The 18,795-nt window shown below is 43.6% G+C and overlaps 1 protein-coding gene across 4 annotated transcripts in view; it reads left to right on the top strand.

Moving 5' to 3' along the window:
- Positions 1 to 18,795, top strand: part of ASAP2 (ArfGAP with SH3 domain, ankyrin repeat and PH domain 2) — a 217,378-nt gene that overhangs the window by 165,083 nt on the left and 33,500 nt on the right. For all 4 annotated transcript variants that reach the window (XM_075861122.1, XM_075861123.1, XM_075861124.1 and 1 more), the window contains 11 exons: positions 248 to 351; positions 456 to 525; positions 618 to 705; positions 1,478 to 1,526; positions 2,529 to 2,695; positions 3,883 to 4,016; positions 5,184 to 5,278; positions 8,196 to 8,385; positions 9,926 to 10,011; positions 13,678 to 13,793; positions 17,454 to 17,521. In XM_075861122.1, coding sequence (XP_075717237.1) covers positions 248 to 351; positions 456 to 525; positions 618 to 705; positions 1,478 to 1,526; positions 2,529 to 2,695; positions 3,883 to 4,016; positions 5,184 to 5,278; positions 8,196 to 8,385; positions 9,926 to 10,011; positions 13,678 to 13,793; positions 17,454 to 17,521 — 1,167 coding nt within the window. The remainder of the gene's footprint in view (positions 1 to 247; positions 352 to 455; positions 526 to 617; positions 706 to 1,477; positions 1,527 to 2,528; positions 2,696 to 3,882; positions 4,017 to 5,183; positions 5,279 to 8,195; positions 8,386 to 9,925; positions 10,012 to 13,677; positions 13,794 to 17,453; positions 17,522 to 18,795) is intronic.

Here is an 18,795-nt window from a genome sequence, read left to right as displayed (position 1 = left end):
TGAAGTCGGTCAAGTCTCATGGGTTAACCTAAGCGCCACAAAATGAATTGTAAACCTGTTACTACTCGGGTTTTAAGGGCAAATTGACGCGGCTCTCGTTTTGGCCCAAGCAGGGAGAACCCAGTCTGGCGTCCATATTTCCTAACGGGCAGCATTTCTGTACAGGTGTCATGACTGCACCTCATTAATAAGGATTGCATTGGAGGAACTTGCAATAGTTTGATCTTCTTACGTTCACATTCTATAGGATTCCCAATTCCGTCAGAGCACCGCGTACAGCCTGCATCAGCCTCAAGGCAACAAGGAACATGGCACAGAGAGGAACGGCTATTTGTACAAGAAGAGTGACGGGTCAGTGACAGTCTATTAATACCGGTGCTCCCAGTATTTTGAACAACATTAGATTGATATTTATCTACTGTATAAAGTGTTCACTATTATTTATTTTTTGTTAGAATAAGAAAAGTTTGGCAGAAGAGAAAATGTTCCGTTAAGAATGGTTTTCTCACAATCGCGCATGGCACAGTAAGTGAAGGTATGGGGAATGACTTGGGTTACTGCTACCTGCTATCATTTTCTTTATCTGCATGGTTTTGTACCCACCTTTACTTCACTAGGCCAATATACCTCCTGCAAAACTGAACCTACTGACCTGTCAAGTGAAAACCAACACCGAGGAAAAGAAATGTTTTGACCTCATCTCTCGTAAGTCCTATACACATGACATTCAAAATATGGTGCCCATAACCTGCTATGGGGTTATACTTTACCTCTGTGTGCCTCTGATTCTTATGAAGGTATGCAGAGCTTTTTGCTCAATCAAAATGATGGCATGGTTCAATGCATACTGTGTAAATTTTAGGGCAAAATATGGTGCCTTATGGAGGTACGATGGCACAGAGTGCCTACAGCTCCTTAATATGGATTGCTGGGAGTCCATGTGCCCAAAATACAGAATCCGTGCATGCAGCTTTGCCATGTGCATTAACTTAGTCCTTGTATTTTGCAGTGTTTGCAATCCTTTAAATGGAATTATTTGCTTTTGGCAATCCCTTTTGGCTCGAATGGTGCACCAAATATAAGCTATGGATCGGTAATATGATGTCCATAGACTTTTATTTAGGCCATTTTGCACCTTTGTGTACTTCCATTTTCTACAGCGCAACACACAGGTTTTTTTTCCTCACCGATTCCAATTGTGGCATGTTTCATATCAGCTTGTATTATGCAGGTAAAGGGTTTAGGTAAGATATGGTGCCTCACAGATCCCCTTAATGGCGGCACACAGGTTACGGGCATATAGCAATGCTGTGCGCGTGGATCCTTAATCATGTTTCCTCAGGTTTTTCTTTCTTTCTAAAATGTCTTGAAGCATACTGTAGCCTCAGGTGCCCATTCTAGAGATGGGTCTAGTGAAGTTTCAAGCACCTGTCTTTCTTGGCACCCAATTGTAATTCATTGAGATTTCTCTTGATAGATGATCGGACATATCATTTTCAAGCTGAAGATGAACAAGAGTGCCAAATGTGAGTATGCCAGTGTGCCATCATTGTTTACATGTTCAGGGAAAAGTAGCTGTAAATCTGGTTTTGCTGGAGTCTGATGACCAGGGCCTTTGGCAGTGTGTTGTAATGAGCATTCAAGATGCAAAATGGTCTGTCGCTGACCTGGGCTGATATCCGCATTGGGAATTCCCTTGACCAGTGGGCGCTTATGTTCTTGTTCTTTTACTAGCTAAAAGGAGATAGTCATGAGGACGCAACACTCAAAAGAAAAGCGAAGGTTGTTTCGGGTATGGCTAGGGAAGCGCCCTGGCAAATATTTTTTTGCCTATAAGCACCTGCTAAATGTGACGCTAAAAAGGAGATTTTATGGTGTGTATTTTACCATATTGCATTGTCTACTCCTTATGACGTCTGGTGATCGGAATGGAATTTCACTCATCTGACCCAACCTGTTAGTACAAGAAAAAAAAGGAATTCAGTTTGTCATTTAGGCAATAGGTGGAAGGTCCTAAATTGTAAACGCTTCTAATGGGGTTTTCACAAAAATGCACACGTGGGCCAACCACAGTCCATCTCGAGAATGACGGCATCCTGGTCCTCATTTTCACTGGAGAGCTAGTGCTATACTAAACAACCCATTTACAAAAGTGGCGCTGTTTTTGGTGAAAAACAGCAGCAATTGGCTATAATCTATGGAAAAACATGGAAGCAAGTGTTGAATTTCTCTGCAGTGCCACCACAGGTGAAATGATGCATTACACAGGTCTTATTGAAATCAATAGTCTGTCTGTTTAATGTACTAATATTCAGGCGCACCTTTCTCTTAACTCCATCCCCTAGTAAAGTGTTTGATTTGATATAGTTTTTATAAGCCGGATAGCCCTCTCAAGCTTGCCAGATGCCTTTGATGTCACTGGTGCATGGAAGGCCCAATCATTACCTTGTCTATTCGGAAAGTATATTGCTTAAATTTTTCATCATCCGGTGACATTGTAAGTAATAAAATCTTCTCATTATATATAGATGGATGTCTGTACTCCAGAACAGCAAGGAAGAAGCTTTAAACAACGCATTCAAAGGAGACCACTGCACAGGAGAGAACAACATAGTACAGGAGCTGACCAAGGAGATTATATCCGATATCCAGAAAATGCCAGGAAATGATGTCTGCTGTGACTGTGGAGCGACAGGTACACTGCTGTATAATCTAATTTATAGGAACTTTATTTCTTTATAATGTCATCTCTGTATCTCATTCTTCATCAGAAGATTAAGGTTCTTTGAATACCCTAGTAAGCTTTGCTGTTGTCCATGCAATAATGTTCAGCTTAAAGGGGTTGTATCAACTCTTCCCCCCCCCCCCCCCACCCCCAAAAAACACACTTAGGCCTCAGGCACACTGCCGTGCCCGTAATAACAGCCGCTTTTTCGGGCCGTGCTCCCATAAAAGTACGACATGCTCCATAATTCCCGGTACAGTTCTACGGCACGGACACCTATCCGTAGCGATACGGTAAGGTGTCAATAAAACTGGGCGGGTCCGTAATTGCCGACGGTATTACGGTCTGCAATTCCGGAGATTTTTTATGGTCGTGTGCATGGGGCCTCAGTTGGGGAACATGTCCCACTGGAATGGGTTGACCCAATCAGAATCTGTTTTTATCGGAAGCAGCCCACCATTCCTCTATAAATATTCCAGTCAGAGACCTGAACATACATGTTAACAGCTTGCTGAGTGATTAATGCCAACAGAACAGCTGCCATTTATCAAATATCCAGGACCGGTTCTTTTTAAAGGGGATGTCCAGTTTAGAAAACCTATTTTTATATATCCTACTAGTGAATTCTGAGTTTATAGAGAGTCCTCTGTTCAGGATCCTCATCTCTTGGCCAGAGTGGAGAGCAGTTACAAAGAGCGTCTCTCTCTCTGGAGGACCTATCCTGTCCTGCATTACACAAACAACCCATTGATGTGAATAACACTGTGTAATGCTTAAGCAGGGAAATTGAACACCTACTGATAGTTTTCCCCATAGATAACCGCTGATCGCTGGGGGTCCCAGGAAGGGGACACCTTGTAATCTGTTTATAATTAAGGGAACCTTTTATCAATTCGAGATTGTTCCAAGCGGAGAACCCCTTTAACATTGCCGTCTCTTATCCGCTGCCATAAACACTGAGATTTTCTTTGTAGCAGATTCTTTAAAACAAATCTATTTCTGGAGATGTGTTCACGTGATTGTAATAAAAAGGTGACCCTATATATTAAATTAATTTGGGAGGTGCCTGATGTCGGAGATTACATTCACTTTACTACTTTGTTTTGATGTATTATTTTTAGTCAGTGGAATTTTACAGTATCTGTTTTATATCTCAGAACCTACTTGGCTTTCTACAAACCTGGGTATATTGACGTGTATTGAGTGCTCAGGGATTCACCGCGAGCTGGGTGTACATTACTCCAGAATACAGTCACTCACACTGGACGTCCTGGGAACATCTGAACTGTTGGTATGAAGACATTGTAAATTCTGTAACACCGTATTTATACAGTGGTTATATATATATATATATATATGTATATGTATGCATGTATGTATGTATACCCACAATATAATGTTATTAATCCGGCATCTGATGGTCCAACACAGAATCAATAAGGGATAGCAGCAGACTGTTGTAAGGTTTTTCGTAAAGCTTAAAATAAGCACATACAAACTTTTATTTATATTTGTATGACAGTCCGGCGATCCAGAATATGTGATAATTTAGTACCTGTTGATGCCAGATGAATAAGATTGTCCCGCTAATAAATATCATATGCATTGCATAGATCACCAAAGAATGACCAATGTTTTCCCTTTACATGTTGTTAAAAAAAAAAATCCAATAAAGAGTTATGACATTTAGTAATCTAGTATGGTGCGGTGCCACCTGTTCAGAGGGTATAGCAATGTGCATGCCCTTTTAATGAGCCTAGTCCTTGTGGACACACATGCTCCGTCACTCTCCCAGCAACCAGTTCTCTGCTTAGGGATCCTTTGTTCAATGTAGAGCAGCCAATAGAAATAGCTTTCTGACCTGCTTGTCAGGGAAGGAGCAGCACCTCTGCAGTAGCATGTCAGGATAGCGGGGAAAACTCTTTCTGCAGGAGAAGTAAGAAAGGACTAGATCATCAGCTGCCAGAAGGTGAAGAAGACTGATTCTGCTAAGAGTCCCTTCCCCACAGTACAGATTAGTAGCAGCATCTGGGGGGTCACAGGGAAGCAAAAAATTATGGAAAAGGTATTTCTATCCTAGAAACACTGATAATTACTTTCTAACCGCTATTATCAGCATTTCAGGACTTTTGGTATAATGATTAATGGGATAACCCCTTTAAAGGTATTCTACTATGTAGTGAAATCTGGCTTGGCAGTTTTTTGTTTTTTTACCCCTGATCAGTAGCGTTAGAACCTATATAGCTGCCATCACATCCCCAACAGGGAATGCCACCCAGCTTTCTCAGACTTCAGAATGGCAATTGTGTACTGATCAGTGTCTGTTTATTATGGTTGTAATATGTTCTGAATATCACAATTGTATATTGAAAGGACGTTATAATCACATATGTAGTGAAGCATTTATCAACTTTGCTGCAAAATAGTCATAAATATGTTTACATTTTTGCTTTATTAGCTTGCAAAAAATATAGGAAATACAGTATTTAATGACGTTATGGAAGCCTGCCTGCCTGCTGATGATACTGTGAAGCCTGCGTCCAGCGGAGACATGTAAGTTGTAGATTAACACAATACTGTGCTAAAATTACCCAAGATTCCACATCTGTGATACAGAACTCTTCTCCATCCGTTGTAAAACTAGAAATGTTAAATATATTGAAATGAGACACGGGATACAAACTCTTGTTCTTCATCCTTAAAGAGGTTCTCGCAAAGGGACAAGATCTGTCCATATACTCTATCGGAGCATAATTAAGTCATAGAGGGGTTCTCTACTACCTAGAGAGCATAGCCACAAACAAAAAGTGGTCCACTCTGATCGACTCGGCCCCGCCGCATATTACATGGTCGCCCATACATCTAAATGGGCACCATGTTATACTACATTTCACCAATACAGCAGAAATGTGCCACCCGCTGAAACTTTCTCTGACAATATAAGTATAAGCTATAAGGTAACTTTCGTTTACCTAGTTATCCACACTCTAGTGCTAGGAAGTAGCAGCCATATTGCTTCCGGATAGAAGTGGTAAAGACATGCATGAGAATTTGGCACCAGGACTTGCAGTGAATGTGGGTGATTCAGGCAAATCTTTAGAACTGTGTGGGGAATTGCCTTTCGTCCTTTAGACTCCCTAATAAATAAACACCGTGAATAATTATACTTTTCACTGGAATTTCACGATAAGACGGAATGTAATACAAACCCTACTGTTGGATGGGAGAACATTGCTGAAGCATCATCCAAAAATATCACATCTAATGGATTGTCGTGTAGTGGATTGACCAATACAACATCCTATAGAATAATGCCATTTTGGCAAAGTCTCTATTCTAGCTCTAGCCTCTAATTAAAAGGGTTTTCCTACTAAAGTAAGTGATGGCATACCATTAGGATATTTCATCACTTACTAATCTGACTGCTGTGACACCTACGATCCTCAGAATGAAGGAGCAGCAGTGCTGGTTAAGCGCTTGGGCCTCTTCCTGGATTTTTCCTGCACAGCGACGCTCTAAGGCCTCATTCACACGGCAGGGTTTCCCGGCCGGGTGCCGGCCGTTCATAAATCGGCCGGCACCCGGCTGCATTAGAAATAATAGACCCCTAATGGGGCTATTCACACGACCGATTTTTTGACGGCCGGGAAAACCGCCCGTCAAAAAATAGGACATGCTCTATTTTCGCCCGGGTACCCGGCCGCCCGGCTCCCATAGAAGTCTATGGGGCCGGGTAATACCCGGCCATCACCGGGATGTGTCCCGAGTGACGGCCGGGTTTTCCGGCTCTTGCGCTCTATCTCCTCCTCCTCACAGCGCAGAGTGCATGTGAGGAGGAGGAGTTGATGCCATTCTGACGAATGGCATCGCTGTACACGGTGTGGCAGGGCCGGGGTGTACAGCAGGTGGAAGGGAGCGCTGCGCTGGCTCCCTTCTCCTGTTTGTTTTAAAAGCGCCCTGGCCCGGCGACACCTTTGATGGCGCCGCTAGTAGCAGCAGCAGCTGCGGCTGCTACTACTGTAGCGACGCCACTATAGCAGAGCGGGGAGGTATCTCCCCGCTCTGTTATGTGCTAGCCGCACTTTAGCTCCTTGAAGGAGCGGAATCCCCGTGTGTTCGGGGATTCCGCTCCTGGACAGAGCGCTTGATGTCTCTGTCCATATCTGGGCAGTGACATCAGGGGAAACTCCTGAAGCGGAATCCCCGAACACATGGGGATTCCCCTTCAGGAGTTGCCGCTGATGTCACTGTCCGGATCTGCCCGGCACGGATTCATAACTTTATGCAAACCGGCCGGGCAGAATGGCCGATTTTACCGGCCGGCACTCGGGCTCGGACCCGACCCGGTCGTGTGAATCCCGCCTTAGCCACCCGCTGTCCAGGGAACTACCATACACACGCTCATTTATTAAAATGGGGCTGTGGTGCAATTTCCTGCACAGCCGGTGGTGGCCTGGTTAGGTTCTGTGCAGGAAATAAGCCAAAGAGGGGCCTTTGTTGTGATAGGCAGGAGTGTCCCAAAGGTCAGACCCCGTGAGCAATGCTGGCCTTTGGGATAAGAGACCTGTGCGGTCGCACAGGGTGATTCCAATCCGCTGTCCCTTCTGCTGGGGGCACCGCCGATAAACGTGTGAACACAACAAATCTTTAGAGTATGTTCACACGTTAAGGATTTTCCACTTGAAAATCCGAAATGGATTTGTAACGTCTCCACCTGCTTCCTCCAGATTTTTGTAGTCCATTTTCAAATTGGTAGGATTCTGCAAAAAGTCAGATACATATTTTTTTTCTGGGTCACGGAATGAAAGGACTTGAATGGGAGGCTGATTGGTAGCAATTTTAAAGCAGATTTTGGCTCGGAATCTGCCCGGAAATTTGTGCCAAATCCCGATCGTGTGAACGACGCCTTAATATTGTATTGCAGTGTTATGTAGACATTGCATAGCACTGTTATTAGAGGACTTTAGTTATGGACTGTTATTTGGTCACTGTATGTTGGTTTTGTTTGAGCGCTATACGGTGTTATTTACTTGGCATTGTGAGACATTATTACTTAGACATTGTGTACTATATTATTTTTTCAGTGGTCAACATCGGATACTTATTTTTGCACTATCCTGTGTGGTGCTAATAATTTGGCACAAAATTATATGTAGTTATTTGTACCTCATATGACCGTATACCATATGGAGGGATCCCAACAGAAGGTACAAGGCAGGGCACCGTCTATCCTAAGGCCGGCCCTCCCACTGATCATGATGTTATGACCGATCCTAGTCATATGCCATAATATTATAAGATAAGAGTACCCCTTTTAATGGCAGGCAATCACTGCCTTTGTGACAATTGTTAGACTACCAGTCCACAGCGGTTGCATGAAAACCATCACTGTTCAGTTTTGGTGACTTGTTTGGTGACTTGTTTGGAGCCTCTCTACATGTAAGCTGTGCTTTTCCCCCCATCATTACAGGAATGCCAGGAAAGATTACATTACTGCAAAGTACATTGAAAAAAAGTATGCAAGAAAGAAATATGTTGACAACGCATCTAAACTGCACTGCCTATGTGATGCCGTCAAGACCAGGGACATACATGCACTGGTACAACTGCACGCAGATGGAGTAGACCTGACAGAAACTATTCCGTTGGCAAACGGGCATGTGAGTGCCCCTTTTATTCAGTGACTACATGTAAAGTCTGTTATTTTTCATGTTTGGGTATTCGCCCTTTAAGACGGTGATCGCATCATGGCTCAGTGGTTAGCATTTTTCCCTTGCAGCACTGGGAGTCAAATCTGATCAAGGACAACATCTGCATGGTTTGCACGGGTCTCCCCTGTTTCTTCCCTAACTCCAAAAACATACTGATAGATTGCCTGGCTTCCTAAGTAACTGTGCCCAGTGTGTGTGTTGGAGAAAAGGAATTTAGATTGCGTTTTATTGAGCACAGGTACTGACGTAAGTGGTGACAGCCTGTGTACAGCGCTGCAGAATAAGTTGGCGCTATATAAGTAGCAGAAAATAAATATTTAACAAAGAAAACAACAACCCACGTTTCTGTGTTACCCTAATGTTTAACAACGCAGGGGACTGTTAGACGGTCATGGAGATGCCTCTATAGTGGTTAGAGGGTATTGCTCCCCTTTGTGGCACCTGCCCTTATGCCCAGCAATACCATGGACATAAATATTTTCTCCAGACCATATACATTTTTTTGACAGAACTTCTAAATAAGAATTATTTCTTACAAATTTTTCCGGTTTTGAATTCTTAATGAAGCAGAGTATTGGAGTTTCTACTGGTGCCAGGCAGATGCTGCCAAGGAAAATAAAATCATGGGTTGCATCAAGAGAGGCCCAGATGGCCAGAACATAGTTGTGCCTCTATACAAATCCGTAGTCAGACCACACATGGAATATTGTTCAATATTTGGGCTCTTGTGTATGATGAGGACATGGCTGAACTAGAACGGGTGCAAAGAACGGAGGTAATTAAGGGAATGGGTGGATTGCAGTACCAAGAAAGGTTATCAAACCTGGGGCTATTCAATTTAGAAAAAAAACGGCTTAGGGGCGATCTAATTACAATGTACAAATATGTAACTGGACAGTACAGAGATCTGTCTAATCTTTTTACACCTGTCACGAGGACAAGGGGGGATCCTCCACGTCTAGAGGAAAAAAAGGTTTCACCATCATCACAGACGGGGATTCTTTACTGTAAGAGCAGTGAGAGTATGGATGTGGTGATGGTTGATTCTTTGAACAAGTTTAAGAAGAGCCTTGATGCTTAACCTGTATTATTATATTTTTCAAGTAATGAGTACTAGTGGGGGGAGGGGGGTTCTGAATTTTCCTCCGTTTGTTTTAACAGCTTATCGTGGAAAGATTAAAAATGCAGTAAATGGTTTTGGGCTCCGCATTAGAGAATTTTTTTTTTTTTTTTTTTTTAAATCAATGTTCAACAAATGATCATTATTTGACTTTTTGGAAATCCTTAAAAGTGAAGATTGTTTGCTGTGGAGTGATACAGTGCATTCTGCTCACATGAATCACACACAAATGTGAGGTCACCATATGTGCCTGTGACAATTACCCGGTGCATACACGTTCTATATCCGCTTAACTGTGACCTATATAACATCATTACTTGCCATGTCCAATTATAGGTTCTCTTCCTCTTTTTTTTCTTTTCTTTCTAGGAACAAGGAGAAACTGCGCTACATCTTGCTGTCAGATCAGTCGACCGTACCTCACTGCACATAGTTGATTTCCTGATGCAAAATAGGTACGTTTGAGGGTATGTGCACACACAAAATCAAAAACGGCTGAAAATACAGAGCTGATTTCAAGGGAAAACCGCTCCTGATTTTCAGACGTTTTTTTTAAGCCACTCGCGTTTTTTACGGCCGTTTTTGGAGCTGTCTTTCTATAGTCAATGATAAACGGCTCAAGAAGTGAGATGCACTTCTTTTTCGTAGGCGGTTTTTTTATGTGGACGTTTTTCAAAACGGCCACGTAAATAAATGGCCCGTTGGAACAGAACGCCGTTTTTCCCATTTGAAATCAGTGGGCAGATGTTTGGAGGCGTTCTGCTTCCGATTTTTCAGGCGTTTACGGCCTGAAAAATGCCCGAAAGTATCCCGTGTAAACATACGCAAATGACTATCATTGTGTTACAGTAAGCTTAGTAATTTGGGCACCGTTATCAAATGAAATATGCCAAAAAGGTGTCGTTACCAGCATTAGATAAGGACGTAAGTAATGGATGCCTTTTTTTATTTTACAAGATCTATCAAAGGGAAGTTGTAAAACAACCTGCAAGAATTGCGCAAAATTATGTATGTACTGGAACCATTTTTTGGCACAAATTACTAGCGTACATGTACAACAGCCATGAGGTGGTGAAGAAAAGTATGTCTAGTATGCTGTGAATTGAGCTAAATGTAATATGTTGCGTACAAAAGTTGGTATTATTTGTTCCAATATAACTACTTACTAGGGCACGTCTGTCAATCGTGTCACAAGAACGACCCCTTATAAAGGGAAAATGTGTAGCATAATTTGGCGCAACTGACGGCATACTAGACATCTGCCATGGGTCCTCCACCACACTCCTCAAGACATTTATTATTTGAGCAGTGTATAGTGGTATTGTTTTTAGCACCGTATGGTGTTTTTTTTTTTATTGTTTTGAGCAGTGTATGGCGGTATTTTTTTGAGCAGTGTATGGCGGTATTGTTTGAACAGTGTATGGCGGTATTGTTTGAGCAGTGTATGGCGGTATTGTTTGAGCAGTGTATGGCGGTATTGTTTGAGCAGTGTATGGCGGTATTGTTTGAGCAGTGTATGGCGGTATTGTTTGAGCAGTGTATGGCGGTATTGTTTGAGCAGTGTATGGCGGTATTGTTTGAGCAGTGTATGGCGGTATTGTTGGAGCAGTGTATGGCGGTATTGTTGGAGCAGTGTATGGCGGTATTGTTGGAGCAGTGTATGGCGGTGTTGTTGGAGCAGTGTATGGCGGTGTTGTTTGAGCAGTGTATGGCGGTGTTGTTTGAGCAGTGTATGGCGGTGTTTGAGCAGTGTATGGCGGTGTTGTTTGAGCAGTGTATGGCGGTGTTGTTTGAACACTGTATGGCGGTATTGTTTGAACACTGTATGGCGGTATTGTTTGAACACTGCATATACAGTACATGGTACCCATGGTGGGTATATTAGCACTGAATGGTAAAATTTAGTTTACTCTTTTGTAATCTTGAAATATTTTTTAGCAGAAAAATGTTCTGCTTTTACCTGTAGCCTGTTTTTTAGGGAGGCACAAAACAGTGTTTTTCCCGGGGTTTTCACAGATGATCACTTAGCGATGTCTCAGGACAAGATTAATAATGGTGCACGTGTTTCATAAATATGGAGCATTTGTGGCCCATTTCTTTTGATAAATGTGCCCACTGTCCCTTAGGCTTCATGCACACATCAGTTTTTTCCTTCAGGGTGCTATCCGTTTTTGTCACTGATAGCACCCTGAATCCATTCATTTCAATGGCCCCATGCACACTTCAGTTATTTAAACGGATCCGTTGTTCCGTTCCGTGCAAAGTAGAGCATGTCCTACTTTGGTCAGTGATTCAGTGACCGTGTGGCCCATAGAAATCAATGGGTCAGTGAAAAAAACGGATGGCACACGGAAGGCTTCCGTGTGCCGTCCATTTTTGACGGATCCGTTGCCATAGCAACGGCTGGGTGAGCAAAAGTTCACAGACTACAGTAAACATTCATTCCTGAAGATAGGCTCATATTTTCACTCCAAAAAACCAAAGTAAGCCAAGCAGAGTCATCTCAAACTGTTCTCTATGCTCTGAAAGCTGCAGAAAACAGCACCAAAAACGTCTTGTAAACTTTCTATGGGTGTTTCCTGGGACATGTGACAGGTTCAAATGAAGTTCACATACGTTTTTTTAAACGGAAGCAAAACGTCCGTGTAAAACGGAAACACGGAACGGAAACGGAGTGCACACGGAAGCAAAAACGGACACACGGATCCGTCAAAAACGGCCGAGAAAACGGTGATGGAAGTGTGCATGAGGCCTAAATAAAATACCATTCTTATGACACTATTGGTCTGCACACTGACCGATATTATAGTTTTGTATAGGAGAATTCCAAATATTGAGTTTGTGGGACGACTGCGGAAAATCACTTTTAAATTTCTGGACCATGATAAAAGCCTTCAGGAGCTGGTTACATTCCTGTATGAATGCAGTCTGGATGGAGATGGCCTTTAAATGTTCCATTAAGGCCTCATGCACACGACCGTAAAAACTCCCGTTATTACGGGTCGTAATTACGACCCCTAATAACGGGCTCATAGACTTCTATTGGCGACGGGTGCCTTCCCGTTTTCTCACGGGAAGGTGCCCGTGCCGTTGAAAAAGATAGAACATGTCCTATTTCAGGCCGTAATAACGGCACGGACAGTCCATAGAAGTCTATGGAGCTCTCGTAATAACGGGTGGCTACATGTGTGCACCCGTCATTACGGCAGCGTTGCTAAGCGACGTCAGTAAATAGTCACTGTCCAGGGAGCTGAAAGAGTTAACTGATCGGCAGTAACTCAGCACCCTGGACAGTGACTACCGATCAGTATAAGGAACCTGTAAAAAATAAAAGACGTTCATACTTACCGACAACTTCCTGCTTCCTCCAGTCCGGTCTCCCGCCCGTTGCCTTGGTGACGCGTCTCTCTCGACATCCGGCCCGACGTCCTGGATGACGTTTCAGGCCATGTGACCGCTGCAGCCAATCACAGGTCAATCACAGGATGCAGAGGTCACATGGAGTGCCGCGTCATCCAGGGATGTCGGGCTGGATGTGAAGAGAGGGACGCGTCACCAAGACCACGGCCGGGTAAGTATGAATTTCTTTAACTTTTATTACAGAAAAGGCTGTCCCTTCTCTCTATCCTGCACTGATAGAGAGAAGGGGCTGCCGATTAGTGCAGTGCTATTTTGCCGCCAAAAACGCGCTCGTAAATACGGGTGGAATACGTGTGACACCGGACCCATATATACGGGCACGGGTTCGTAAATACTGGTGCAAAACGGGTGGAATACGTGTGACACCGGACCCGTATTTACGCCAGTATTTACGGGTGGGAAAAAATACGGTCGTGTGCATGAGGCCTAAGACTTTTATTGGGGAGAGCAATCGTAATAGAGCATCTAAAATATACTTAAAACTACAGCGGCGTCTCCTGCTGACATGCTGTCTTTTAGGGCAGCTTAGATAGTTATAGTTAGGATAATAGTTGTAGTTTTTTAGCTGTACCTACATTATGGGGTGTACCTCCTTTTTTTACCCTTTCCTGAATGCACAACTTTAAGTGATGTATGTCATCCTGGTCCAGCCACCAGTACCTGATACATTTCTTAACTGGAGAACTGTGTTTTGTCTGCAGTGGTAATTTGGACAAACAGACTGTGAAAGGCAGCACCGCACTTCACTACTGCTGCTTAACCGACAACGCCGAGTGCCTTAAACTACTGCTGAGAGGGAAGGCCTCCATAGAGATAGGTACGTACCATGCACCCGATGATGGAATATGTTCCTCGTATATGTTGGATATTTATCATTTGAAAGATAAATTATGGCTTGCCTCAAATATAGATTTATATGTATACTCTCATCTGGAAAGCAGGTATTCTTTTCTCTTCAAATAATTGGTCTATTCAAACTGCGGAAAAAAACGTATACTGCACAGTGTCCAATGGTGGTTTATGGGCAAAATATCCAACTATATGGCATACAGTTGCATATGTCAGATGCATCCATCAAAGGTACATGTTGGGAGCATTTCCTGCTGTATACTTCAAATAGATGGTCCTGTAAGAGTCCTTGCGGTACATATCTCCAAAACGATTCAAACTATCCATTGAAAGCCTCCATGTTTTATTGGAACATAACACACAAATAATGAACGTCTATAACCACTTCATTTAAAATCCGTAATAAAGCACTCCAAGCTAAAATCTCCCCCCCCCCCACCTCTTTGTAATTAAAGGGACTCTGTCTCCAGTTTATTAATTCCCTATCTCCTAACTAATCTAATAGGTGCTTTGCTGCTATTAACTACAGTGTGATTTATTTTCCAAAAAGCTTATTTGCAAAGTTATGAGCATTTTTCTAAATATGCTAATGTCGGCCTAATAGCCAAATGGGAGGTGATTCTTTCTTTTCACTCTGGGCGGTGTAAGGTTTTCTGTATGACGCTGTCCAATCAGCACACAGCTTCTCCCCCTTCCCTGCCCAGCAACACAATGTGATCATATAGTATAAAGCTTCCATTCCCGACTGTGTATTCAACTGACGATATTGTTTCACAGTTAGAACTGCGATCCTGGTGTCATATGAAAGATTAGAATCTTTAGACCCACTGTTCTAGGTGGTCCACAGCCCGAGATATGGCTATTTGAAGCGATTCCCCCCCCCCCCCTTCCCTCCAGCCTCCGTCTCTCACACTGCGTGAAGCAGCTTCATGCTGATAGGACAGGTCAGAGGCTGGGAGGCGGCTCCACCTCAGGAGAATCGCTGATGTTACCTCCCACTTGTCTAATAAAAGCTAATTTACATATTTAGAAAAATGCTCATAACTGTGCAAATAATATATATTTTTTTAAAACAAATCACACTGTAGTTATCAGCAGCAAAGCGCCTATTAGATTAGTTAGGAGATAGGGAATTGATAAACTGGTGACAGTCTCTTTAAGTTGCCCTATGGTCATATCTTGTGTTTTTAGCCTCCATTCTGGGCGCTGCCATCTGGTCACGTGACCCCCAGTCTGGCTAAAGGTTGGTTTACACCTGCAGATATTTGCCCATCAGGAGCGCTGATCGAGGATAATTACAGGTCGATCGGCGCTCGTTTAAAAGCTCTTTATACAATTGTTGAGTCCCCATACATCTTACATAATGTCGGCAGCACATCCACTGTTTACACGGGGAGATGTCCGGCCTAAATCAATGATTTTCAGGTCAGCATAAAAGGTCAAATCAGCCGACCAACCTACCTTGTTTAAACATTGTTTTGGCCCGAACATTAGCCCATGGCTACGCGGAACAGAGGCTGAAACTACAAGATCAAGCTGTCCGGGAGTTTTAGAACTAGAGATGAGCGAACTTATGAAAAGTTCGGTTCGGCTAGTTCGCCGAATTTCACGAAAAAGTTCGATTTGGACCGAACTAGTTCTGACCGAACCTGTAATTTCCGTGTGCCGAGCATGGTACTGTCCAGGGTGCTGAAAGAGTTAATGGGCTGCACTAACTCTTTCAGCAACCTTGACAGTACATTCCTCCTGTCCGGCCTCCAGCGATGACGTTTCATCCATGTCGCCGCTGCAGCCAATCACAGGCTGTAGTGGCGGTCACGCACGTCACGTGACCGCCTCTGCAGCCAATCACAGGCTGCCGCGGCCTCTCAGCGTCATACACTCCTCAACATCTGCACGCTCCTCTCCTGAAATATTCTGTGCTGCTGTGAACTCTGCTCTTACCATTACGTAGCTCTCAGTCTGTTACCGCTCCTCCACTCCTGTCCTCAATAACACCTTCACATGATTGGCAAGTCACCACCCCGCACAAGATCCGCACGCTCATCTCCTGAAATACTCTGTGCTGCCTTAAAATCTGTGGACAGGTCAGGATCTTGTTTCTTTTAAATGCTCGATCCACTTATATAGTACAGCAGCACAGAATATTTCAGGAGAGGAGCGTGCAGATGTTGAGGAGTGTATGACGCTGACTGGTCACTGATTGGTCAGCGTCATACACATAAACACGCCCAGTTAAAAACACAATACACGCTCAGTTGGACATAACGAAAAAAAAAACGCCCAGTTATCCATTTCAAAGTTCATTTGCATATATGCACACGACCGTAAAAACTCCTGTTATTACGGGTCGTATTTACGACCCGTAATAACGGGCTCATAGACTTCTATTGGCCACGGGTACCTTCCCGTTTTCTTACGGGAAGGTGCCCGTGCCGTTGAAAAAGATAGAACATGTCCTATTTCAGGCCGTAATAACGGCATTGGCAGCCCATAGAAGTCTATGGAGCTGCCGTAATGACGGGTGGCTACATGTGTGCACCTGTCATTACGGCAGCGTTGCTAGGCGACGTCCGTAAATAGTCACTGTCCAGGGTGCTGAAAGAGTTAACTGATCGGCAGTAACTGTTTCAGCACCCTGGACAGTGAATTCCGATCAGAATATAGAGTAACCTGTAAAAAAAAAAAAAACGTTCATACTTACCGAGAACTTCCTGCTTCCTCCAGTCCGGCCTCCCGGTCATTGCCTTGGTGACGCGTCCCTCTCGACATCCAGTCCGACCTCCCGGGATGACGCGGCAGTCCATGTGACCGCTGCAGCCTGGGATTGGCCTGTGATTGGCTGCAGCCGTCACTTGGACTGAATCGTCATCCCGGGAGGTCGGACTGGAGGAAGAAGCAGGGAGTTATCGGTAAGTAGGAACTTATATTATTTTTACACGTTGATGTATATTGTGATCGGAAGTCACTGTCCAGGGTGCTGAAACAGTTACTGCCGATCGTTTAACTCTTTCAGCACCGTGGACAGTGACTATCTCCGCCGGGTTCGGTCAAAACGTGTTCCGCCGAACCCGGTGAAGTTCGGATTCGCTGCGAACCAAACTTTTCCCGATGTTCGGTCCGAAACCGGGTTCGGTTGTCCCGGTTCGCTCATCTCTATTTATAACCATGCTTTCCCCAAAACATTTTTGCTAGGAGTGCTTCTTTAAGTAAGTAAGCAGAGTCCCTCCCCGCATTGTAGTAGATGTGAATAGATGCTGCTGCGACATGTTTATGGACTCTGCTCCAACCCCTGTCACACCACCTTACTCCGACAGTTTCTTTCCCTACATTACATGGTTTTCTTTCTATGTACAGTGCTGTAGAATATATTGACAGTACCGATTGGAAACCCCATTGACATTGGGAAAGGTAACACCAGTTGTCAAATTATTCATGCACTTCATGTGTTGACTCTTGACCTCATAAAGTGCCTGTGACCCGACTTATGTCTGTGTATTGCATAGATATGATTTACTTTATCTTCCGGTATTAGGTATTTGCTTGGAAATCCAGTATCTGGGCTGATAACAGCGAGAAGAAAGTATCTGAGATATAATTTATGGTTTTCTTTATTTTTGAATTGCAGCCAATGAAGCAGGGGAAACACCGCTGGACATAGCGAGGAGGCTAAAGCACACACAGTGCGAGGACTTGGTATGTTCATTTTTATTATAATGGCAGTATAACATCTCTGATGTCATCCCCGGTCTCATTGTATCCATTCAGTATGTAGTCCATTTAATACATCGCTTAGATGTTGCGGTCAATAGTGACAGTAGCATCTAAGCGATCACAATAAAGCGAGGGAGCTCCCTTTTGTCTTCCCCATCACCGACCCAGACAACCGTTAAATATTTCAGCTAGGGGCCTAAGGAAGGCTTCTTACTGCCATATGTAGTTGCCTATAAGGCCATGCCTTAAGGCCCTGTTACAAGGGCAAACACGCTTTTATATGAGCGCCCGTTCCCAATCGTTGCACAGTGTAATCAGGGCAACGATCAGCCGATGAACGGGCAAACGCTCATTCATGGGATGATCTGCTCTTTTATGCAGAATTAAAAATCATCGTTGTCGGCAGCACATCTCCCTGTGTAATCAGAGAGACGCGCTGCCGACATGATGAAAATGTATGAGGACGAACGATCATAGTAATGAGCACTCGTCCCTATACATATCTAATCTTTGCTCCGTGTGATAGGAGGAGACTAGCCAGATCTTGATCGGCGCTCGCTTACACGGCCCTTGTCGGGCGGTGTAATAGTACCCTTAGTCATGGCCTAATAAGTGCCTGTCTGTTTTTCACTGGCAGGCGCTAGAATACAGAGGCAATCCTGTGCATTATTTGTTAAAAGTAAAAGTCCTAGTGGGACAACAACAAAAAAAAAAATCATTGCAATCGCTTTGAATATCACAACTAATTTTTACTTTGTTTTTTTTATAAGACTTTTGAGGCTTTCATTTTCTAAACTACTCTAATTCCATATTTTGAATATATTTATATATACGCTGTTGTAGCTCTGTAACAATTAGTCGTCTTCTCTCCATCAGCCTAGATTGCTGTGAGGGGAGAGTGAAGAGGGCGATAAGGCTATATACACACACGACGGTTTAACTGTCAGTTTTTCATGGCTGTTTTGCATCAATGGGTCTCAAAATTTGAATCTATCTCCTTTCAGTCTGACAGTTTTTTTTTTGTTTTTTTTTCTTTCTTACCCCCATTTGTCATCTGTTTCTCATGGCCATTAAAAAAAAATTGCCACATTGCCCACTGTATATAGTGCCAGAGTGCCCACATGGTGTCACAGCTCCCATTGTAGATAGTGCCACACACCGTGTCCATGTAGATAGCGCCACAGTGTCCCCTATAGGTAGAGCCCATATAGTGCCACAGTGCCCATGGTAGATAGCACCACACTCCCTGTAGATAG

Source organism: Rhinoderma darwinii, chromosome 4 (assembly GCF_050947455.1).
Source record: "Rhinoderma darwinii isolate aRhiDar2 chromosome 4, aRhiDar2.hap1, whole genome shotgun sequence".
NCBI classification, from domain to species: Eukaryota; Metazoa; Chordata; class Amphibia; order Anura; family Rhinodermatidae; genus Rhinoderma; species Rhinoderma darwinii.
Note: the sequence above shows the minus strand (reverse complement) of the source record. Positions and strands in the feature narration are given on the sequence as shown.